General features: G+C 31.2%; 2 protein-coding genes across 4 annotated transcripts; one reads left to right on the top strand and one right to left on the bottom strand.

Annotated features, from left to right (window-relative positions):
- The first annotated feature begins 2,070 nt into the window (after positions 1–2,070).
- Positions 2,071–2,746, top strand: LOC108488533 (chaperone protein dnaJ 11, chloroplastic). Its single transcript, XM_017792812.2, has one exon. It carries the CDS (start codon positions 2,155–2,157, stop codon positions 2,599–2,601), a length of 447 nt encoding a protein of 148 aa, XP_017648301.1. The 5' UTR covers positions 2,071–2,154; the 3' UTR covers positions 2,602–2,746.
- A 3,261-nt stretch (positions 2,747–6,007) lies between these two features.
- On the bottom strand, positions 6,008–11,609 carry LOC108489082 (sufE-like protein 1, chloroplastic/mitochondrial). Of its 3 annotated transcripts, XR_008283038.1 has the most exons (4): positions 11,405–11,609; positions 9,540–9,600; positions 8,465–8,993; positions 6,008–6,384 (listed from the first exon to the last, which is right to left on the bottom strand). XR_008283038.1 is itself a non-coding variant. In XM_017793355.2 (3 exons), the coding sequence occupies exon 2, from the start codon at positions 9,487–9,489 to the stop codon at positions 8,467–8,469; it is 1,023 nt and encodes a 340-aa protein (XP_017648844.1). In that variant the 5' UTR covers positions 9,490–9,600; positions 11,405–11,609; the 3' UTR covers positions 6,008–6,384; positions 8,465–8,466. The 3 variants fall into 3 exon arrangements, 2 of the variants coding, with proteins under 2 accessions (XP_017648844.1, XP_017648846.1); XM_017793355.2 differs by having other exon boundaries at positions 8,465–9,600; XM_017793357.2 differs by lacking the exon at positions 6,008–6,384 and adding an exon at positions 7,084–7,517 and having other exon boundaries at positions 8,465–9,600.
- Positions 11,610–13,195: the final 1,586 nt, after the last annotated feature.

Genomic DNA, 13,195 nt, shown 5'->3' with positions numbered 1-13,195 from the left:
AACTCTTTAATTCAAACTTTATTTATGATGCTTTCATTGAACTTTTAGCACTAAAAAATATTTAATAAAGTCGATTAAATTTAATTTAATTAGTATAAATATTAATGTCAATATAAGAGAACGGGGTTCGAGTGCGTTAAAGTGTATTATCTTCTTATTTATAAGTTAGAATAAGTTATGGATAATCTAAACGTAAAAAACTCAAAATTTGAAATCAATATGAAAAATCGTAAATTTAATATATTTTTATTTTAATTATTTTTAAAATTAGATTTACAAATAAAATTTTAAAAAAATAAAATTAAAAAAAAGTGTACGGTTTTGTTAGCCTTCTAGAAACCTTACGCGCGTTCAAATATTGAAGGCTATGCCATTAAGTCAGGCTATGGTCCCATACTTTATTTTGGATGCTTTCATTCAACTTTTAGCACTAAATAATATTTAATAAAAATCGATTGAATATTAGTTTGGTTGATATTGATATTATTATTAATATAAGAGAATTTAAGTTTGAGTGTGTTGAAATATATTATTTTCTTATTTATGGGTTAAGAGGGATTATAGGTAGTCTAGACACTGTGTCAAAAAGATCAGATATGATCAAAACTTATCATAAAATTGTTCAAAAAAAATATAGAACTACTTACACCAGATATCCTCAAATTATAACTTTTATTAAATTGGTCTCGAATATTGTTAAAATGGATGTAAAAATTTTGATTTTAATATTTTCAAAAGTTTTTATATATATTTTATTGTTGATTTTTTAATTTTTATAAATATTTTGAATTTATTTTAATAAAATGAAAAAAGAAAGAGAATTTTTTTAGCTTTTCCTCGGCTCGGCTCCACATCAAGCTTGACTAGCTTTAGCCGCGCGCCTGTTGGTTTGAAGAAATCATGCTTCCAGATTCAAGCAAATAATTATTCAATATTTTACTTAACATTTTATCATACGAAAATATAAATATGAATTAAAATATTTTATTGCTTTTTCAATATCGAAAATCAAAATCCAAATTTTAAAAATAATTTAATTTTTGAATTAAAATATATCATAAGTCTCTATACTCTTGAAAATTTAGAATCTAGCTCTTACTCTTTTTTTTCAGAATTTAATCTTTCTATTTTTAAAATTTTAAATTTCAAGTCCAATTATTAACGTTGTTACTTTTTTTGTTAAACTTATCTGTGTAACATTTTGAAATAAAAAATTCATAACTAAAAAAGCGGTATATTGAACATGAACATAAGAAAAAAAAATAAAAAGCTATTAGCAGTTGGACTTGACTTTTGAAATAAACCAAATGTCCTTTAAATCTTTGATTTTAACTAAAATGAAAAAAATAAAAAAATCGAATAACAAAGATTTATTTTCATTTTAGTTAAATTTTTTATTAAATTCGGTTTGGTATATTCATTTTAATTTGATTTTCGATTCAATTTTTTTTCTAAGATTGATATTATTATACATTTGTCATTATCAAACACTAATTTCCACTTTGATATAAGCATGACCACTAGGATTTATGGCAATCAATTACCCTTATGATTTTAGTGGTGAAGAAGTATGAAAACGATAAGTGCATGCTTAATATCATAAGTATCCAACTTGTAATTTTCGAATTTTTTGTTGTTTTTAAGAAAAATGTTGCCGGTTGAGTCTTAGTTCGATTGGTATGAGTGTTATTATCAATACAGGAAGACATAAATTCGAGCGCGTTGAAGCGCTTTATCCTCCTATTTATTGATTGAGAAGGGCTACGGGTGGTTTTAGACATTATATAAAAAAAACAGATATTATTAGAGGTAAGTACCAAAATGAATCTATTTTCCAAATTCCGGGGCAAAAATGGAATAAGACAAGTGGAGCTGAGCCGGAAAAAATGGCTCAGAAACAAGTTATCTTCTAGAAGGCTTATAAGTAAAAAAAACAAATCAGAAAATTAAGAGTTAAGACAATACCTGCAATAATGTCGGAATCAAATGGAAGAAACCAGCAGCAGACAAAACACACCACACTGTTTTTTTTATAAATATATTTTGATATTTATTTTTCAGAATTTCTCTCTCTTAAATATCGGCACCCACATCTTCTAGCTTTTGACCCTTATAAGTACAAGATTCATTCACCTGTGACCTATCTAATTCTTGATGCACTCATCCCTTCTTTCCCCAATGTATGCAACCCTCCCTTCCCCTTTCCTCCCTAAATCCATCCACGCTTTCTCCCCCAACAAGACTTCATCCTCCCTGAGGACTTCGGCACGAGCGGCGTCTTTCAAGTCGGCCACCGCTACTGAAAGCAATAGCGTGGCGGTGGCTCTGGCGGGGAGTTTGTACGAGATACTGAGGGTGGAGAGAACGGCGTCGTTGAACGAGATCAAGACGGCGTATCGAAGCCTGGCCAAGGTTTACCATCCCGACGCCAACAGATCCTCATCGGACGGCCGCGATTTCATCGAGATTCGTAACGCTTACGCGACATTGTCGGATCCGACGGCCAGAGCCGTGTACGATATGTCGTTGGGGGTACGTGCGAGACGGATTAGGACTCGGGTGTACCCGATCCGAAGATGGGAAACCGATCAGTGCTGGTAGACCAAAAAAAAAAGAAGAAAATTAGGGATTATTCCCCCCTTTTTTTGCAATTGATGTTTGTACACAAATGTTTTGTTTCATCGGCGGGAATTGAGTAAATATACATTTTTATCCCCAATTATCTGAATGTATTATTATGAAGAAATGATTATTTATGGTTCTTCGATGTTTTTAATGGGAAAAGAAACCAAGAAAATTTATTATTTTTAATAAAAATAAGTATATATACTACATTTTATATCCTTTCTTATAAAAATATCAAAATTTATAAATTTATAAAAGAAATTTAAATATAATTTTGCCTGAAAAGTTGAAAAATCTAAAATTTCTAAAAAAAAATTCATTCAATATCAAAGCTATCTTTGTTGAATCAAAATAATAAAAATCACATTCAGTACTCCATCAATCAATTAAAAATTTAAAATTTCAAAAGAAAATCTAAAAATTGACTAAATATTTTTTAAAATTAAAATAATTATTTATATTTGAAATGTTATATTTAATCACTTATGTTATCGTCTTGCTACGAAATGGTCATTTTGTTGTTAAGATTTGTTACCTTTCAAATGACAATTCAGTGTAACAATTAAAATATGTTTTAAATGCCAACGTGAATGTCAAGCCAAGTAAATTAATTGATTTTTTAATTAAATAAATTTAATTAATTAAATTTTCTAAATTAATTAAAGGAAAATATTAATTTGATTTTTCGAAATAACCAAAACGAGTGCATCAGATTAATCCTTGAATTGGAAAAGAAACCCTTGGTCTCTTTTTCCTTTTAGTTTTCATTTCTATTTTGACTAAAAAAATATCTATTTTCATAGTCGTCTTTGTTGAATCGAAATAATAGAAATCAAATTGAGTGTTCTATCAATCAATTGAATTTTTTATTCAAAATGGAAGAACAAAAGATCGATTCAATGGAGAGTCTAGGCATGGGTTACAGTAAATAATAAATTTTTTTGTTCTTTATATGAATTTTGGGTTCAGATATAATTTTTTTTTCAAAAAATTTTCTTGTTTTTCTGTATTGTAACAAACAAAAAAGGACATGGTCAAACCGATAAAGTGACTAAAACGATAACATTTTAATGACAGATATTATGATTTAACTGTCTCGTCAGATAGTCATTTGGGAGGTAACAGATCTTAACAACAAAGTGACCATTTCGTAACAAAACAATATCGTAAGTAACTAAAATGTAACATTTCAAACATAAGTGATTAAAATGTAACCTGATGCAAACAAAATTGACTATTTTAGTAGTTTACCCTTTAAAAAATTTTAAAAAAAATAATTAGTGACTATTAATATGTTTATATGGTTATTATATTGGGCCAAATGGTCTTCTGAATCCCCTAATCTATTATAGAACAACTTTAGGAGCTTGAAGGAGTTGGAGATGTGTTTTTTCAAAACTTCGAGTGCTAATAGCTCATTGGAGTAGTTCTAGACAGATTTGTCTGTTTTCACTCTTTTGACTTTTTTGCATTAGCTCTACCCTGAAGGTCTTGAGTTGTTCTTCTATAGAGATTTTGCTCTGGAAGTTTTGGGATATAGTCGAGAGGTCAACATTATTTCTTCAGATGTTTTCTAGGTTATTACACTTTCGTTCTCCGCGGAGGGCAAACTAAGCCTTATCTTCTTATCGAGCCAGATTGTCTAGCCTGGAAACCTCTTATGTTGCCCTAAGTTCGACAATGAGTTGTTCATTATTGGCATTCATTTGGTCAAGGATACGTTATTTTTTCTACTCCTTGAAGCGATGTTCTTGCTAAGAAAATTGCTCTTCCAAATGTTGCAATTTCTCTTAAGTCTATGAATCATGAGGCTGAGGACTTGATGCTTGTTGATGGAACCTTTGGTCTAATGGGATGGGAATCGTAGTCGATAGAGGAGATGTGGTTGTGAGGCATGTTACGACTTTTTATAGGTAGTGGCTATATGGTCAAATGGCTTAGGAGGAGTCACATTAGGTTGTGATTGATATGTTACAGTTGTTGATAGAGTAGTAGTGACTAGAGGAATAACTCTTGTTGGTGCAGCTTTTTCAAAGCCTGTACCAACTATTATAAGGTGGGAAGGATGACGCTCGCATACTGTAAATGAGATACTGAGAGGAGGGAGAAAAAAGGGTTTGTGCAGGATTTAAGTCAATGGAAATGCTCGAGACTAGTAGGATGGGAGTGCTTTGTGGAGCAGAGGGGTTAGCTTAATTGATTGAGTCTTTGGTCTAATTGGTTAGATTAGCAGGGGTAGCACTTTAAGATTGAAAAGTTATGTCGTCCACGCTCTCCCAACCAATTATTGATAGAACAATGCAATAAGGAAGGAGTACAAAGAAAAAAGTGGTGAATGCTATAGAAATCGATTCAACTAGTCAAGGAGAGAGCTGAAGGCTAAAGAGAATAAGGGTGGAGAGAATGCTAAAGATAAGAACTTTGAAGAGTATTGGTAGAATGTAAGCTTAGTATTTTCAAGAGTTGATTCTCTCATCATTGTTCTTGAGGATATTTATAAGTCGAGGTCCCATGTAATATGGTGTTAATACGTCGAACTTGCCATATAGTCATTATTATAGAGTGCGTAGGAAGGATGTCTTTAATGGGACGAAAATGTTTATGACAGGATAAATCCTACCCTTCATTTTAACTTCGATGGAATAAAATAATTGAGCCCACGTGATATTTAGTGACCCAACGATTTCACATTTCTAATAAAAATCAAGCCATCCGTTGTCCAAATAGTCTTTTCTATGTAGAATGAGTCCACAAATGATGGCAAGCTTACTATTCAGACACCTCCTAGACTTAATTATCATTTACCTTTAACCATATTAAAGTGAGCTTAAATGTGATGATATTACAATTCATTAGTTTTAGATTTAATCACATTATATAAGATCAATAATCATTTTATAATTTTTTTTTATATTCAGATGATAAAAATGAAAATTTATTTATAAAGTTAGTAATCATTTTGATTTTTTTAAATGAAAATATTAGTTATTATATCATATTAATAAGGATTAAATGGATATATATATATATTTTAAAAAAAAGAAAGAATATATGTAACTATTTTTATAATAATTCAAATCAAACTAATTGGTCATTAGAAGCTTCTAAAAGGCAGGGAGTCCAAATCGGTATGCTTTCAAGTTTCTCCTTAATAAAATGTTTGTCTGTCAAACACTACGTGCTTAGTAGTTGTATTGAACTGAATTACGGTTTGGTCATATCGGTTTTGCTTTAGATTAATTCAAAATCCTTCCTAAATACATAATGCAAACTTTAACCACTCTTCCAAATCGATCTTCAACTTGGCTCAAAATCAATCCTCTAAGGATAATCTTGAACTGTACTAATTCACAAAAACAATCAACCAGAAAATAAGGTCATGTAGGTTCAAAAAGGGCTTTTGATCTATCTAAGTTACTTAAACTCGAGTTGTAGACATGAATACACCATTGCAATAACCAGGAGGACGGAAGTTCGAGAGCTTAAGTATGTCTTAACCTCTGATTTAATGGTGAGGAAAAATCAAGGGTAGAAATAGTAACAAGTGGGAGCAACATAACTTTTACAATAGAGTGAAAAGATGAATGCTAAATGCGATTTAACATAATGGGTTTTCTTTCTTTACCTACAAGACACTTTGCAGTCCCTCAATGTTCACTCATAAACTGTCTACCACAAGGCTCAAGACATAATCTTCACTTAATTTATCATGATTAACAAGCAAGGCTTTGGAGTCACACAACAATGACAAACACATCCCTGCAAGTTAAAGCAATAATATTATACACCATTGTAATCGCCAGCTCTCAAAATTTGCCAAAGCTAATCATTTTACATAAAAGATACGATGAACTAAGCAATAAGTACCCACACATAACCATATAGTGAAAAAAATTTAAGGATCAAGTGCAAGATGTGGATCATCCATTGGGACATTGATAGTATGCCATAAACACATTGCATCAATTTCCACCACACTGATCTCTTATCCAAGACATTCTGATTGTTTTAGTTCCCCTAATCTAACTCTCAATACAACCAAGAATGCCCTACTTTACATCATAAACTTACAATCATAATCTATATTATAGAAATTGGAGGGTAAAAGTACCATGAAGGCCCTTGTATTAAGAATTAGATTCCATTTGGCCTCCTTTACTAAAAAAAGGGACAATTAATCCATGCACATTAGATCAAAGAGTACACTGATCTTTCTATTAAAAACTTCATCTATTCCTATTGTTAAAAACTGATTCCTATATGTCAACATGAGTTAAACGTGGCATGTCATGTGTAACTCTTTGGTTATTCCGTCAGCTACTTAAGTTTTTAACAGAAAGAACCAATTTACAGGGATCAATTTGCCCACTCTTTTAATACAGGGGGCAACGTGCTATCTAACTCCTAGTATAGGGACTTCCATGGTACTTTTACCGAAATTAGAGTAATAGTCAAATATTTAGCTCACATGCCATACTTTGATATAAAAATTGCTAGCAAAGAGAAGAAAGAATGGATGAGTATGTAACACCAATATAAATGACCAATTATGTTTCAACAGCCTTAACAATGAAATTTAATGATAAACCATAATGAACACTCATTTACATATTTGATAGAACAGAATGCCATGAATGTACAAAGAGCAAAATAGAGGGAAAGGATAAACAAAGAGATGTATTATTTATCATATACATGTTAGTTAGAGTTCCTCATGCAGTATTAGGCCTTGAAGTGCACACAACTCACAGCTGCACATTTACTTCAAATCATAGGCCTGAGCTTCTATATGAAAAACCATGAACATGATTGATAATTTTTTTTTTTTTTTGAAGTTATTCAAACAACCGACTAACAAGAATCCCATGTCTCAATTAAGCACCTTCTAAACCCTACACAGTAAAACATATCAAATATATTAAAAAAGACCATATTTTTCACTTGCCATGACAGCTCTTCATTTTCCTTCAACTTGATTATGTTTAAATAGCGTTAAATTTAATGAGAGAACAAGTGAACAACCATGTTTTAACATATTAATAGAACAGAATATCATGATCTTTTTTTGTTAACATGGTATGAATGTTCAAAGAGTTAAACAGAGGGAATGAATGCGTATTACTTATGGTTAAAATATGCCATAAGTCCTTGTAATCTTTGTCAATTTAGAATTTAGTCCCTATACTTTTCTTTCTAAGAATTTATCCCTATACTTTTTAGATTTCAAAATTCAAGTCCAACTATTAACACTGTTAAAATTATTTTGTTAAATTCAAGTTTATTACAACATTTTTTTAGTTATATTACTACCAAGTACTTTTTATTCAAAATGTCACACTAGCAAATTTTACAAAAAAAAATTAACAGTATTAACAATTGGACTTGAATTTTGAAATATGAAAAGTAGAGGGACTTAGTTCCTATAAATAAAAGTACAAGGACCAAATCCCAAATTTGTGAAGAGTAAAAGGACTTATGGCATATTTTAACCATTACTTATCATATCCATGTTAGTGACAGTCTCTCATGTAGGATTAAACCATGAAGTCCCACACAACTCACAGTTGCACATTTACTTCAAATCAAATTCCTGAAACTTTTATATGAAATTCCAACCAAGGAAACTAAGAACATGACTGAAAACCCTCAGTATCGAATAATTCGAAAGGTTATCCAAACAGAACAGCCATATAGGCAGTTATTCATAAAAAATCCAAGGAACAATCATCTCATTTCTCAATTAAGAAGCTTTAGGACGCCAAAAAAGTAAAGCATATGAAAATTTATTAAAAAAAAAAAAAAAACTATATTTTTCATTAGGCATGAGAAACGAACATACCTTCATTTTGCTTCAACTTCAGACGGTGTTTTTGCCACTATAGACAAGGCGTGCAATCCACTTTGCAACTCCCCATCCAACAAACTATAAACTAACCTATGCCTTTTAACCAAGCTCTTCCCTTCAAATTCTTTGGACACAATTCTGAGATTAAAATGTGTTTCCCCATCACTGCCCCTCACACCAGCATGTCCAGCATGTTGATAAGAAACATCCTCTACTTCTAACTCAATAGGACTAAGCTCCCTCTCTAGCTTCTCTTTGATCCTCATCCCTCTACTTCCCAATCCACTTGACCTTTCTTCACTACCATTTTGAGAACTAGATACAACACCTGAATTCTCATCAACTTTTGAATCTAAACTTGTGTTTTCACTGTTATCATTCACAATCTGACCATTACCTGAAGACTCACTACCTTTTTCAGCTTCAATAAGCAGTTCAAGTGCTTTCCTTTGCATCAACTTCAACATGTTCAAGAACCCATTATTCCTTGAAGGTGTCAAGCTCTGTTGCAGCCCAAGGAGCACTGCAAAATCAGGAGAAACCCTCAAAACTTCTTGGACAGGCCTTCCAGACAATCCATTAACAAGCAAAGCAGCGAGTCCTTTAGTTAAAACAGAATCAGAATCAGCTTGGTAAACGACATTCGTATCTTTATCGAGATAAGCCCTCACCCAAACCTGAGAAACACAGCCCTCAACTTTGTTCTCCTTAGTTTTGAACTGTGTATCGAGTGGATTCAAGTTTTTGCCATAAAACATCAGCTGCTCGTACTTGGCTTTGGGTTCTTCAACAGATTGGAAAAGCTTGATTATTTCCTGGAGCTTTGGAGGGAGTTCTTCTATGGGCTGAAGCTGGGTGGAACTGGAGGAAGATGACTGAAGTGGAGGTGGGGATTTAGTAGGGATATTTTGGAAAGAGATGGATGTGTTGTGAAAGAATGAAAATTTAGAGGGCTTAGAAAGGGAAAGGAAGGGCTTTGATAAATGGAAACATATTGGAAATTTGGAATATGAAGCCATTTTTTAATGATTTAAAGCGCAGGCAGATGAGATGAGAGGGATCGAACTACCTTATCAGCCAAAGTTTCGCCTTTAATAATCTCTGTTATTACACCACAAGCTAGTTGAAGCCTGAATAAGAAGAATTAATGGTTAATATATATATATTCCCTTAATTTAAATTAGCAATTAGGTCAATTTTGGTTTTTGAACTTGGATGATGTGGTATAATCTTAGAGCGTCACAATCAAATTTTAATGGAATTCAAGTTCAAAGACCAAAATTGACTTGGTTGCCATGTTATACGTCAAAATGGACAAAAAAAAAATGCAGCTACCAAAGTGAACTTAGTTACCAAATTCATGAGACAAAAAATTAAATTAACCCAAGAAATTACAGTAAGCTCAAGTTATGATCGAAGTAGAAAGTAAGACATTCATAAAAAAAAAAAAAAAACATCATCAGTTATAAATCAATCATAAGACCATACCTCTAAGCATGATTATACAAGATCAAATCGATAGCTTCAACCAAGAATCGATTTGTCCGGCGGTTTAAATATATAAGTTGAATCGAAAAAACCAATTAAAAATAGATAAAATTGGTTTTTTTTTTTAATTATTTTGTTATTTTTAACAAAAACTTGTGATCTTTTGTTATGTTTTGGATCATTTCACCCATTGTTGTAAGATCATGATAGTACTCCATGTAGCAAGTAAAACATTCATAAAAAAAACATCATCAGTTATAAAAAGACATTCTTTGGAGTTTGGGTGTCTTAATTTTTTTCTTCAAAAATTTTGGTCTAATGAATTTGAGGTTCTTTTTTTTTTTTTAGAATCTCATGCTTACCACAAGAACAAATAGGTAAAGTAATAACCTTGTTCATTTCTCAAATACAAATAGATATAAATTCAATTTCTAAATTACATTAAAATGGGTAAAATTAGTAAGATATACCCCTTCGTTCTGTCTTCATTCCTTTGAAATGCCATTATATATTCATCAATAGAAATTTATCATTTTATCTAGAACAAATATATATATGATTATTTTCTAAAAATAATTGAAAAGGTAATATATCATGTAATCATTTCCTTTTTGGTGTATGATTTTCTCTCAACAGTACTAAAACAGTGGTTATATAGATAAACTAGTTTGAGATTATTATGTCCATCATCTAAAAAGAATGCTTATTATAAGAATAATGACTTTACCATTTGCTTTTCTTTCTATCTTTCTTTTGTTTTTTAAAATAACTCATAATTTATTTTAACTTCCATAACTATAATAAAAGTTTATCATATTTTGTTAAAATTAATTAGTATAATTCATATATATTGCAGCTTGTTGAACGGTTGGCTCTCTTTCAGGAGAAGTCTTGAAGTATCATCCACTGAGCAGCTGATCGGAACCTCAAACAATGGAGGTATTGTGCCCGGGTGTCTATGCTCGGTTTTAGACCCGTGTTTTGTCTCCCTAATCCAAGGAAAACCCAAAGGGGTTTACAGAGTTTGACTGCAGCGCCTAATGTTTTTAGCATTTTTGGCCTACCACTTAGCAAAACACCTCCACTGTTCGAGGGTCCGGTCGACAGCCAACACTTCAAAGACTTATCTAGCCGATTCATGTCAACACACCTCATGTTTTATTTTTTCAACATGCCTCTAACTAATCTGGTAACAAAAAACACTATTAAATCTAAAAGAATCGTGTTAATGGCATCAATTATGTTAATTTGACTAAATTCATCTCCAAACAACATAATTCAAGGATTAACTAGACATAGCAATAAAACCTTCAATACCCAAAAGAAAAAATCTTGCATAGACACGAAATTAAAGACAAAAATTGAAACATCAATACATATAAATGAATCCCAAATCATTCGAATTGAAAACCAAGAAATATAGAAGCAATCAAAGACAGAGCTGACCTGAATTGGATTTGGAAGGATAATTCGTCCTTCAAAAGAGATAAAGCTCAGTTTGGGTACACTGAATATTTGTCCCTTTAAAAAGGAGTGAAGCCTCAATAGACGCTGGATGGAGCCTGGAAGGAAGCAGAGATGGCGATAACTAATATCAGGCAACCAAGAAGATGAATAACCACAAAACTGTCCTTTCAGTTTTGGGCTTTGATTAAATGAGTTCTCTTTTTTTTTGTTTTCTTTTAATCGTAGCCCACATGCCTGCCAATCAAAAGCCCAATATTATAGGTTTAATTCTGGTTTTAGTCCTCTATACTTTAATTTTAAGACAGTTAGTTGTTATTTTTTTTATTTGAAAATATTGGTCCTTCTGTTTTGCCGTTAAAATGGTTGATTTGATTGTTATAAAAAATATAAAATAACACTTTTAGCCCTCATTATTTAAAGTTGTGTCGATTTGGTCCTTACTTTTAAAAGTATAGAAACAATTACAAAAAGGGTAAACTACACCATTAGTTATTAAACTATATGTAAGTTTTCGTTTTAGTCACTTAACTAAAGAAAGTTACGATTTTGTCACTAAACTTTTCAAAAGTTTTCATTTAAGTTACTTGGCTGTTAAAATTGGTGTTATATACCTTTCCCTGTTTGCATTGTCTGCACCAATCGAAAGTTTTCTTTTCCCTTCTGTTTTATAGTTCAGTTTTTTCATGAAACAGCTTTCGACGTCACGAATCTACAAACCATAATTCAAATAACTTATTTTTCTTTAATCTTTGACATTAATCGTCAAATCAACTTGGATCTAATGTATGCCTTTCTACTCATCAATTTAGCTCATTCAAGTTTTCATCAATTTAAGTTTAGATCATACGAGTTTTTAGAGACGAGTTATCTAATATTCGAATGATTTTAGTTTCAAATCATTTTCGGTTTAGGTCATTCCAAATTTAGATTCAAATATTTTATACTTAATAATCAAATTCGACTTAATTAGATTTAATTTCAAGTTAATTGGTTTAAATGATAAATCTATTTTTTTTTGTTAATTTAACTCTAAACATTTACATATTTTGTCAATTTTGCTCCTATTATTTTTTAGTTAATTTTGACCATTAGCCTTTTAAAAGGAGTCAAATCTTTTGTTTAATGGAAATGTTAACTAAAATATTGATTTTTAATGATTACAGATAGCAACCCGTGTATCACCACATGTAGTTTATACTGATATATCACTATTTGTCTATATGCCACGTAAAAGTAATTTAAAATATAAAATATTTGGAAATTAAAAATTTTAAAAATATAGTGAAGTGATAACTCTCATATTTAGAGTTGTAGTATAGTTTTATAATGTTTTAGGAGGTAATTTTAGCACTTAAGTTATTTTTTAGTGCATTTTATAGTTTTTCGAATTAATTATGTTTTATTTTATTTTTTTTATCATTTTTAGAGTTATTTCGAATTTACTTGCTATTTCCCTTTCTACCTTGTAGGTTTCGAATGGAGAACGGAAGGCTTGGAGCATAGAGTAAAAAAGTAGTAAAGAGAAGTCTTCCGCTCCACTGGATTTCAGTGCGGTGGAACATAATCTTTAATTTAGAATTTTCAAATAGAATCCACTCCACCAAATTGAGTGGAGTGGAACGATTAAAACTCTGGAAATAATAGGTGACATGATTCAGGGGAAAAGAGTAAGAGAATAAACTTGGAGGCTAAGAAACAATTCTCTCACACTAAGGGGAACTTCAAGTTTGCAAAGATGAGAAGAAAAAGAGATTCAGAGCGCTCAATATC

This window comes from Gossypium arboreum, chromosome 5 (genome assembly GCF_025698485.1).
Source record: "Gossypium arboreum isolate Shixiya-1 chromosome 5, ASM2569848v2, whole genome shotgun sequence".
NCBI classification, from domain to species: Eukaryota; Viridiplantae; Streptophyta; class Magnoliopsida; order Malvales; family Malvaceae; genus Gossypium; species Gossypium arboreum.
The sequence above is the reverse complement of the archived record's forward strand: the minus strand, read 5'-3'. Positions and strand labels throughout refer to the sequence as shown.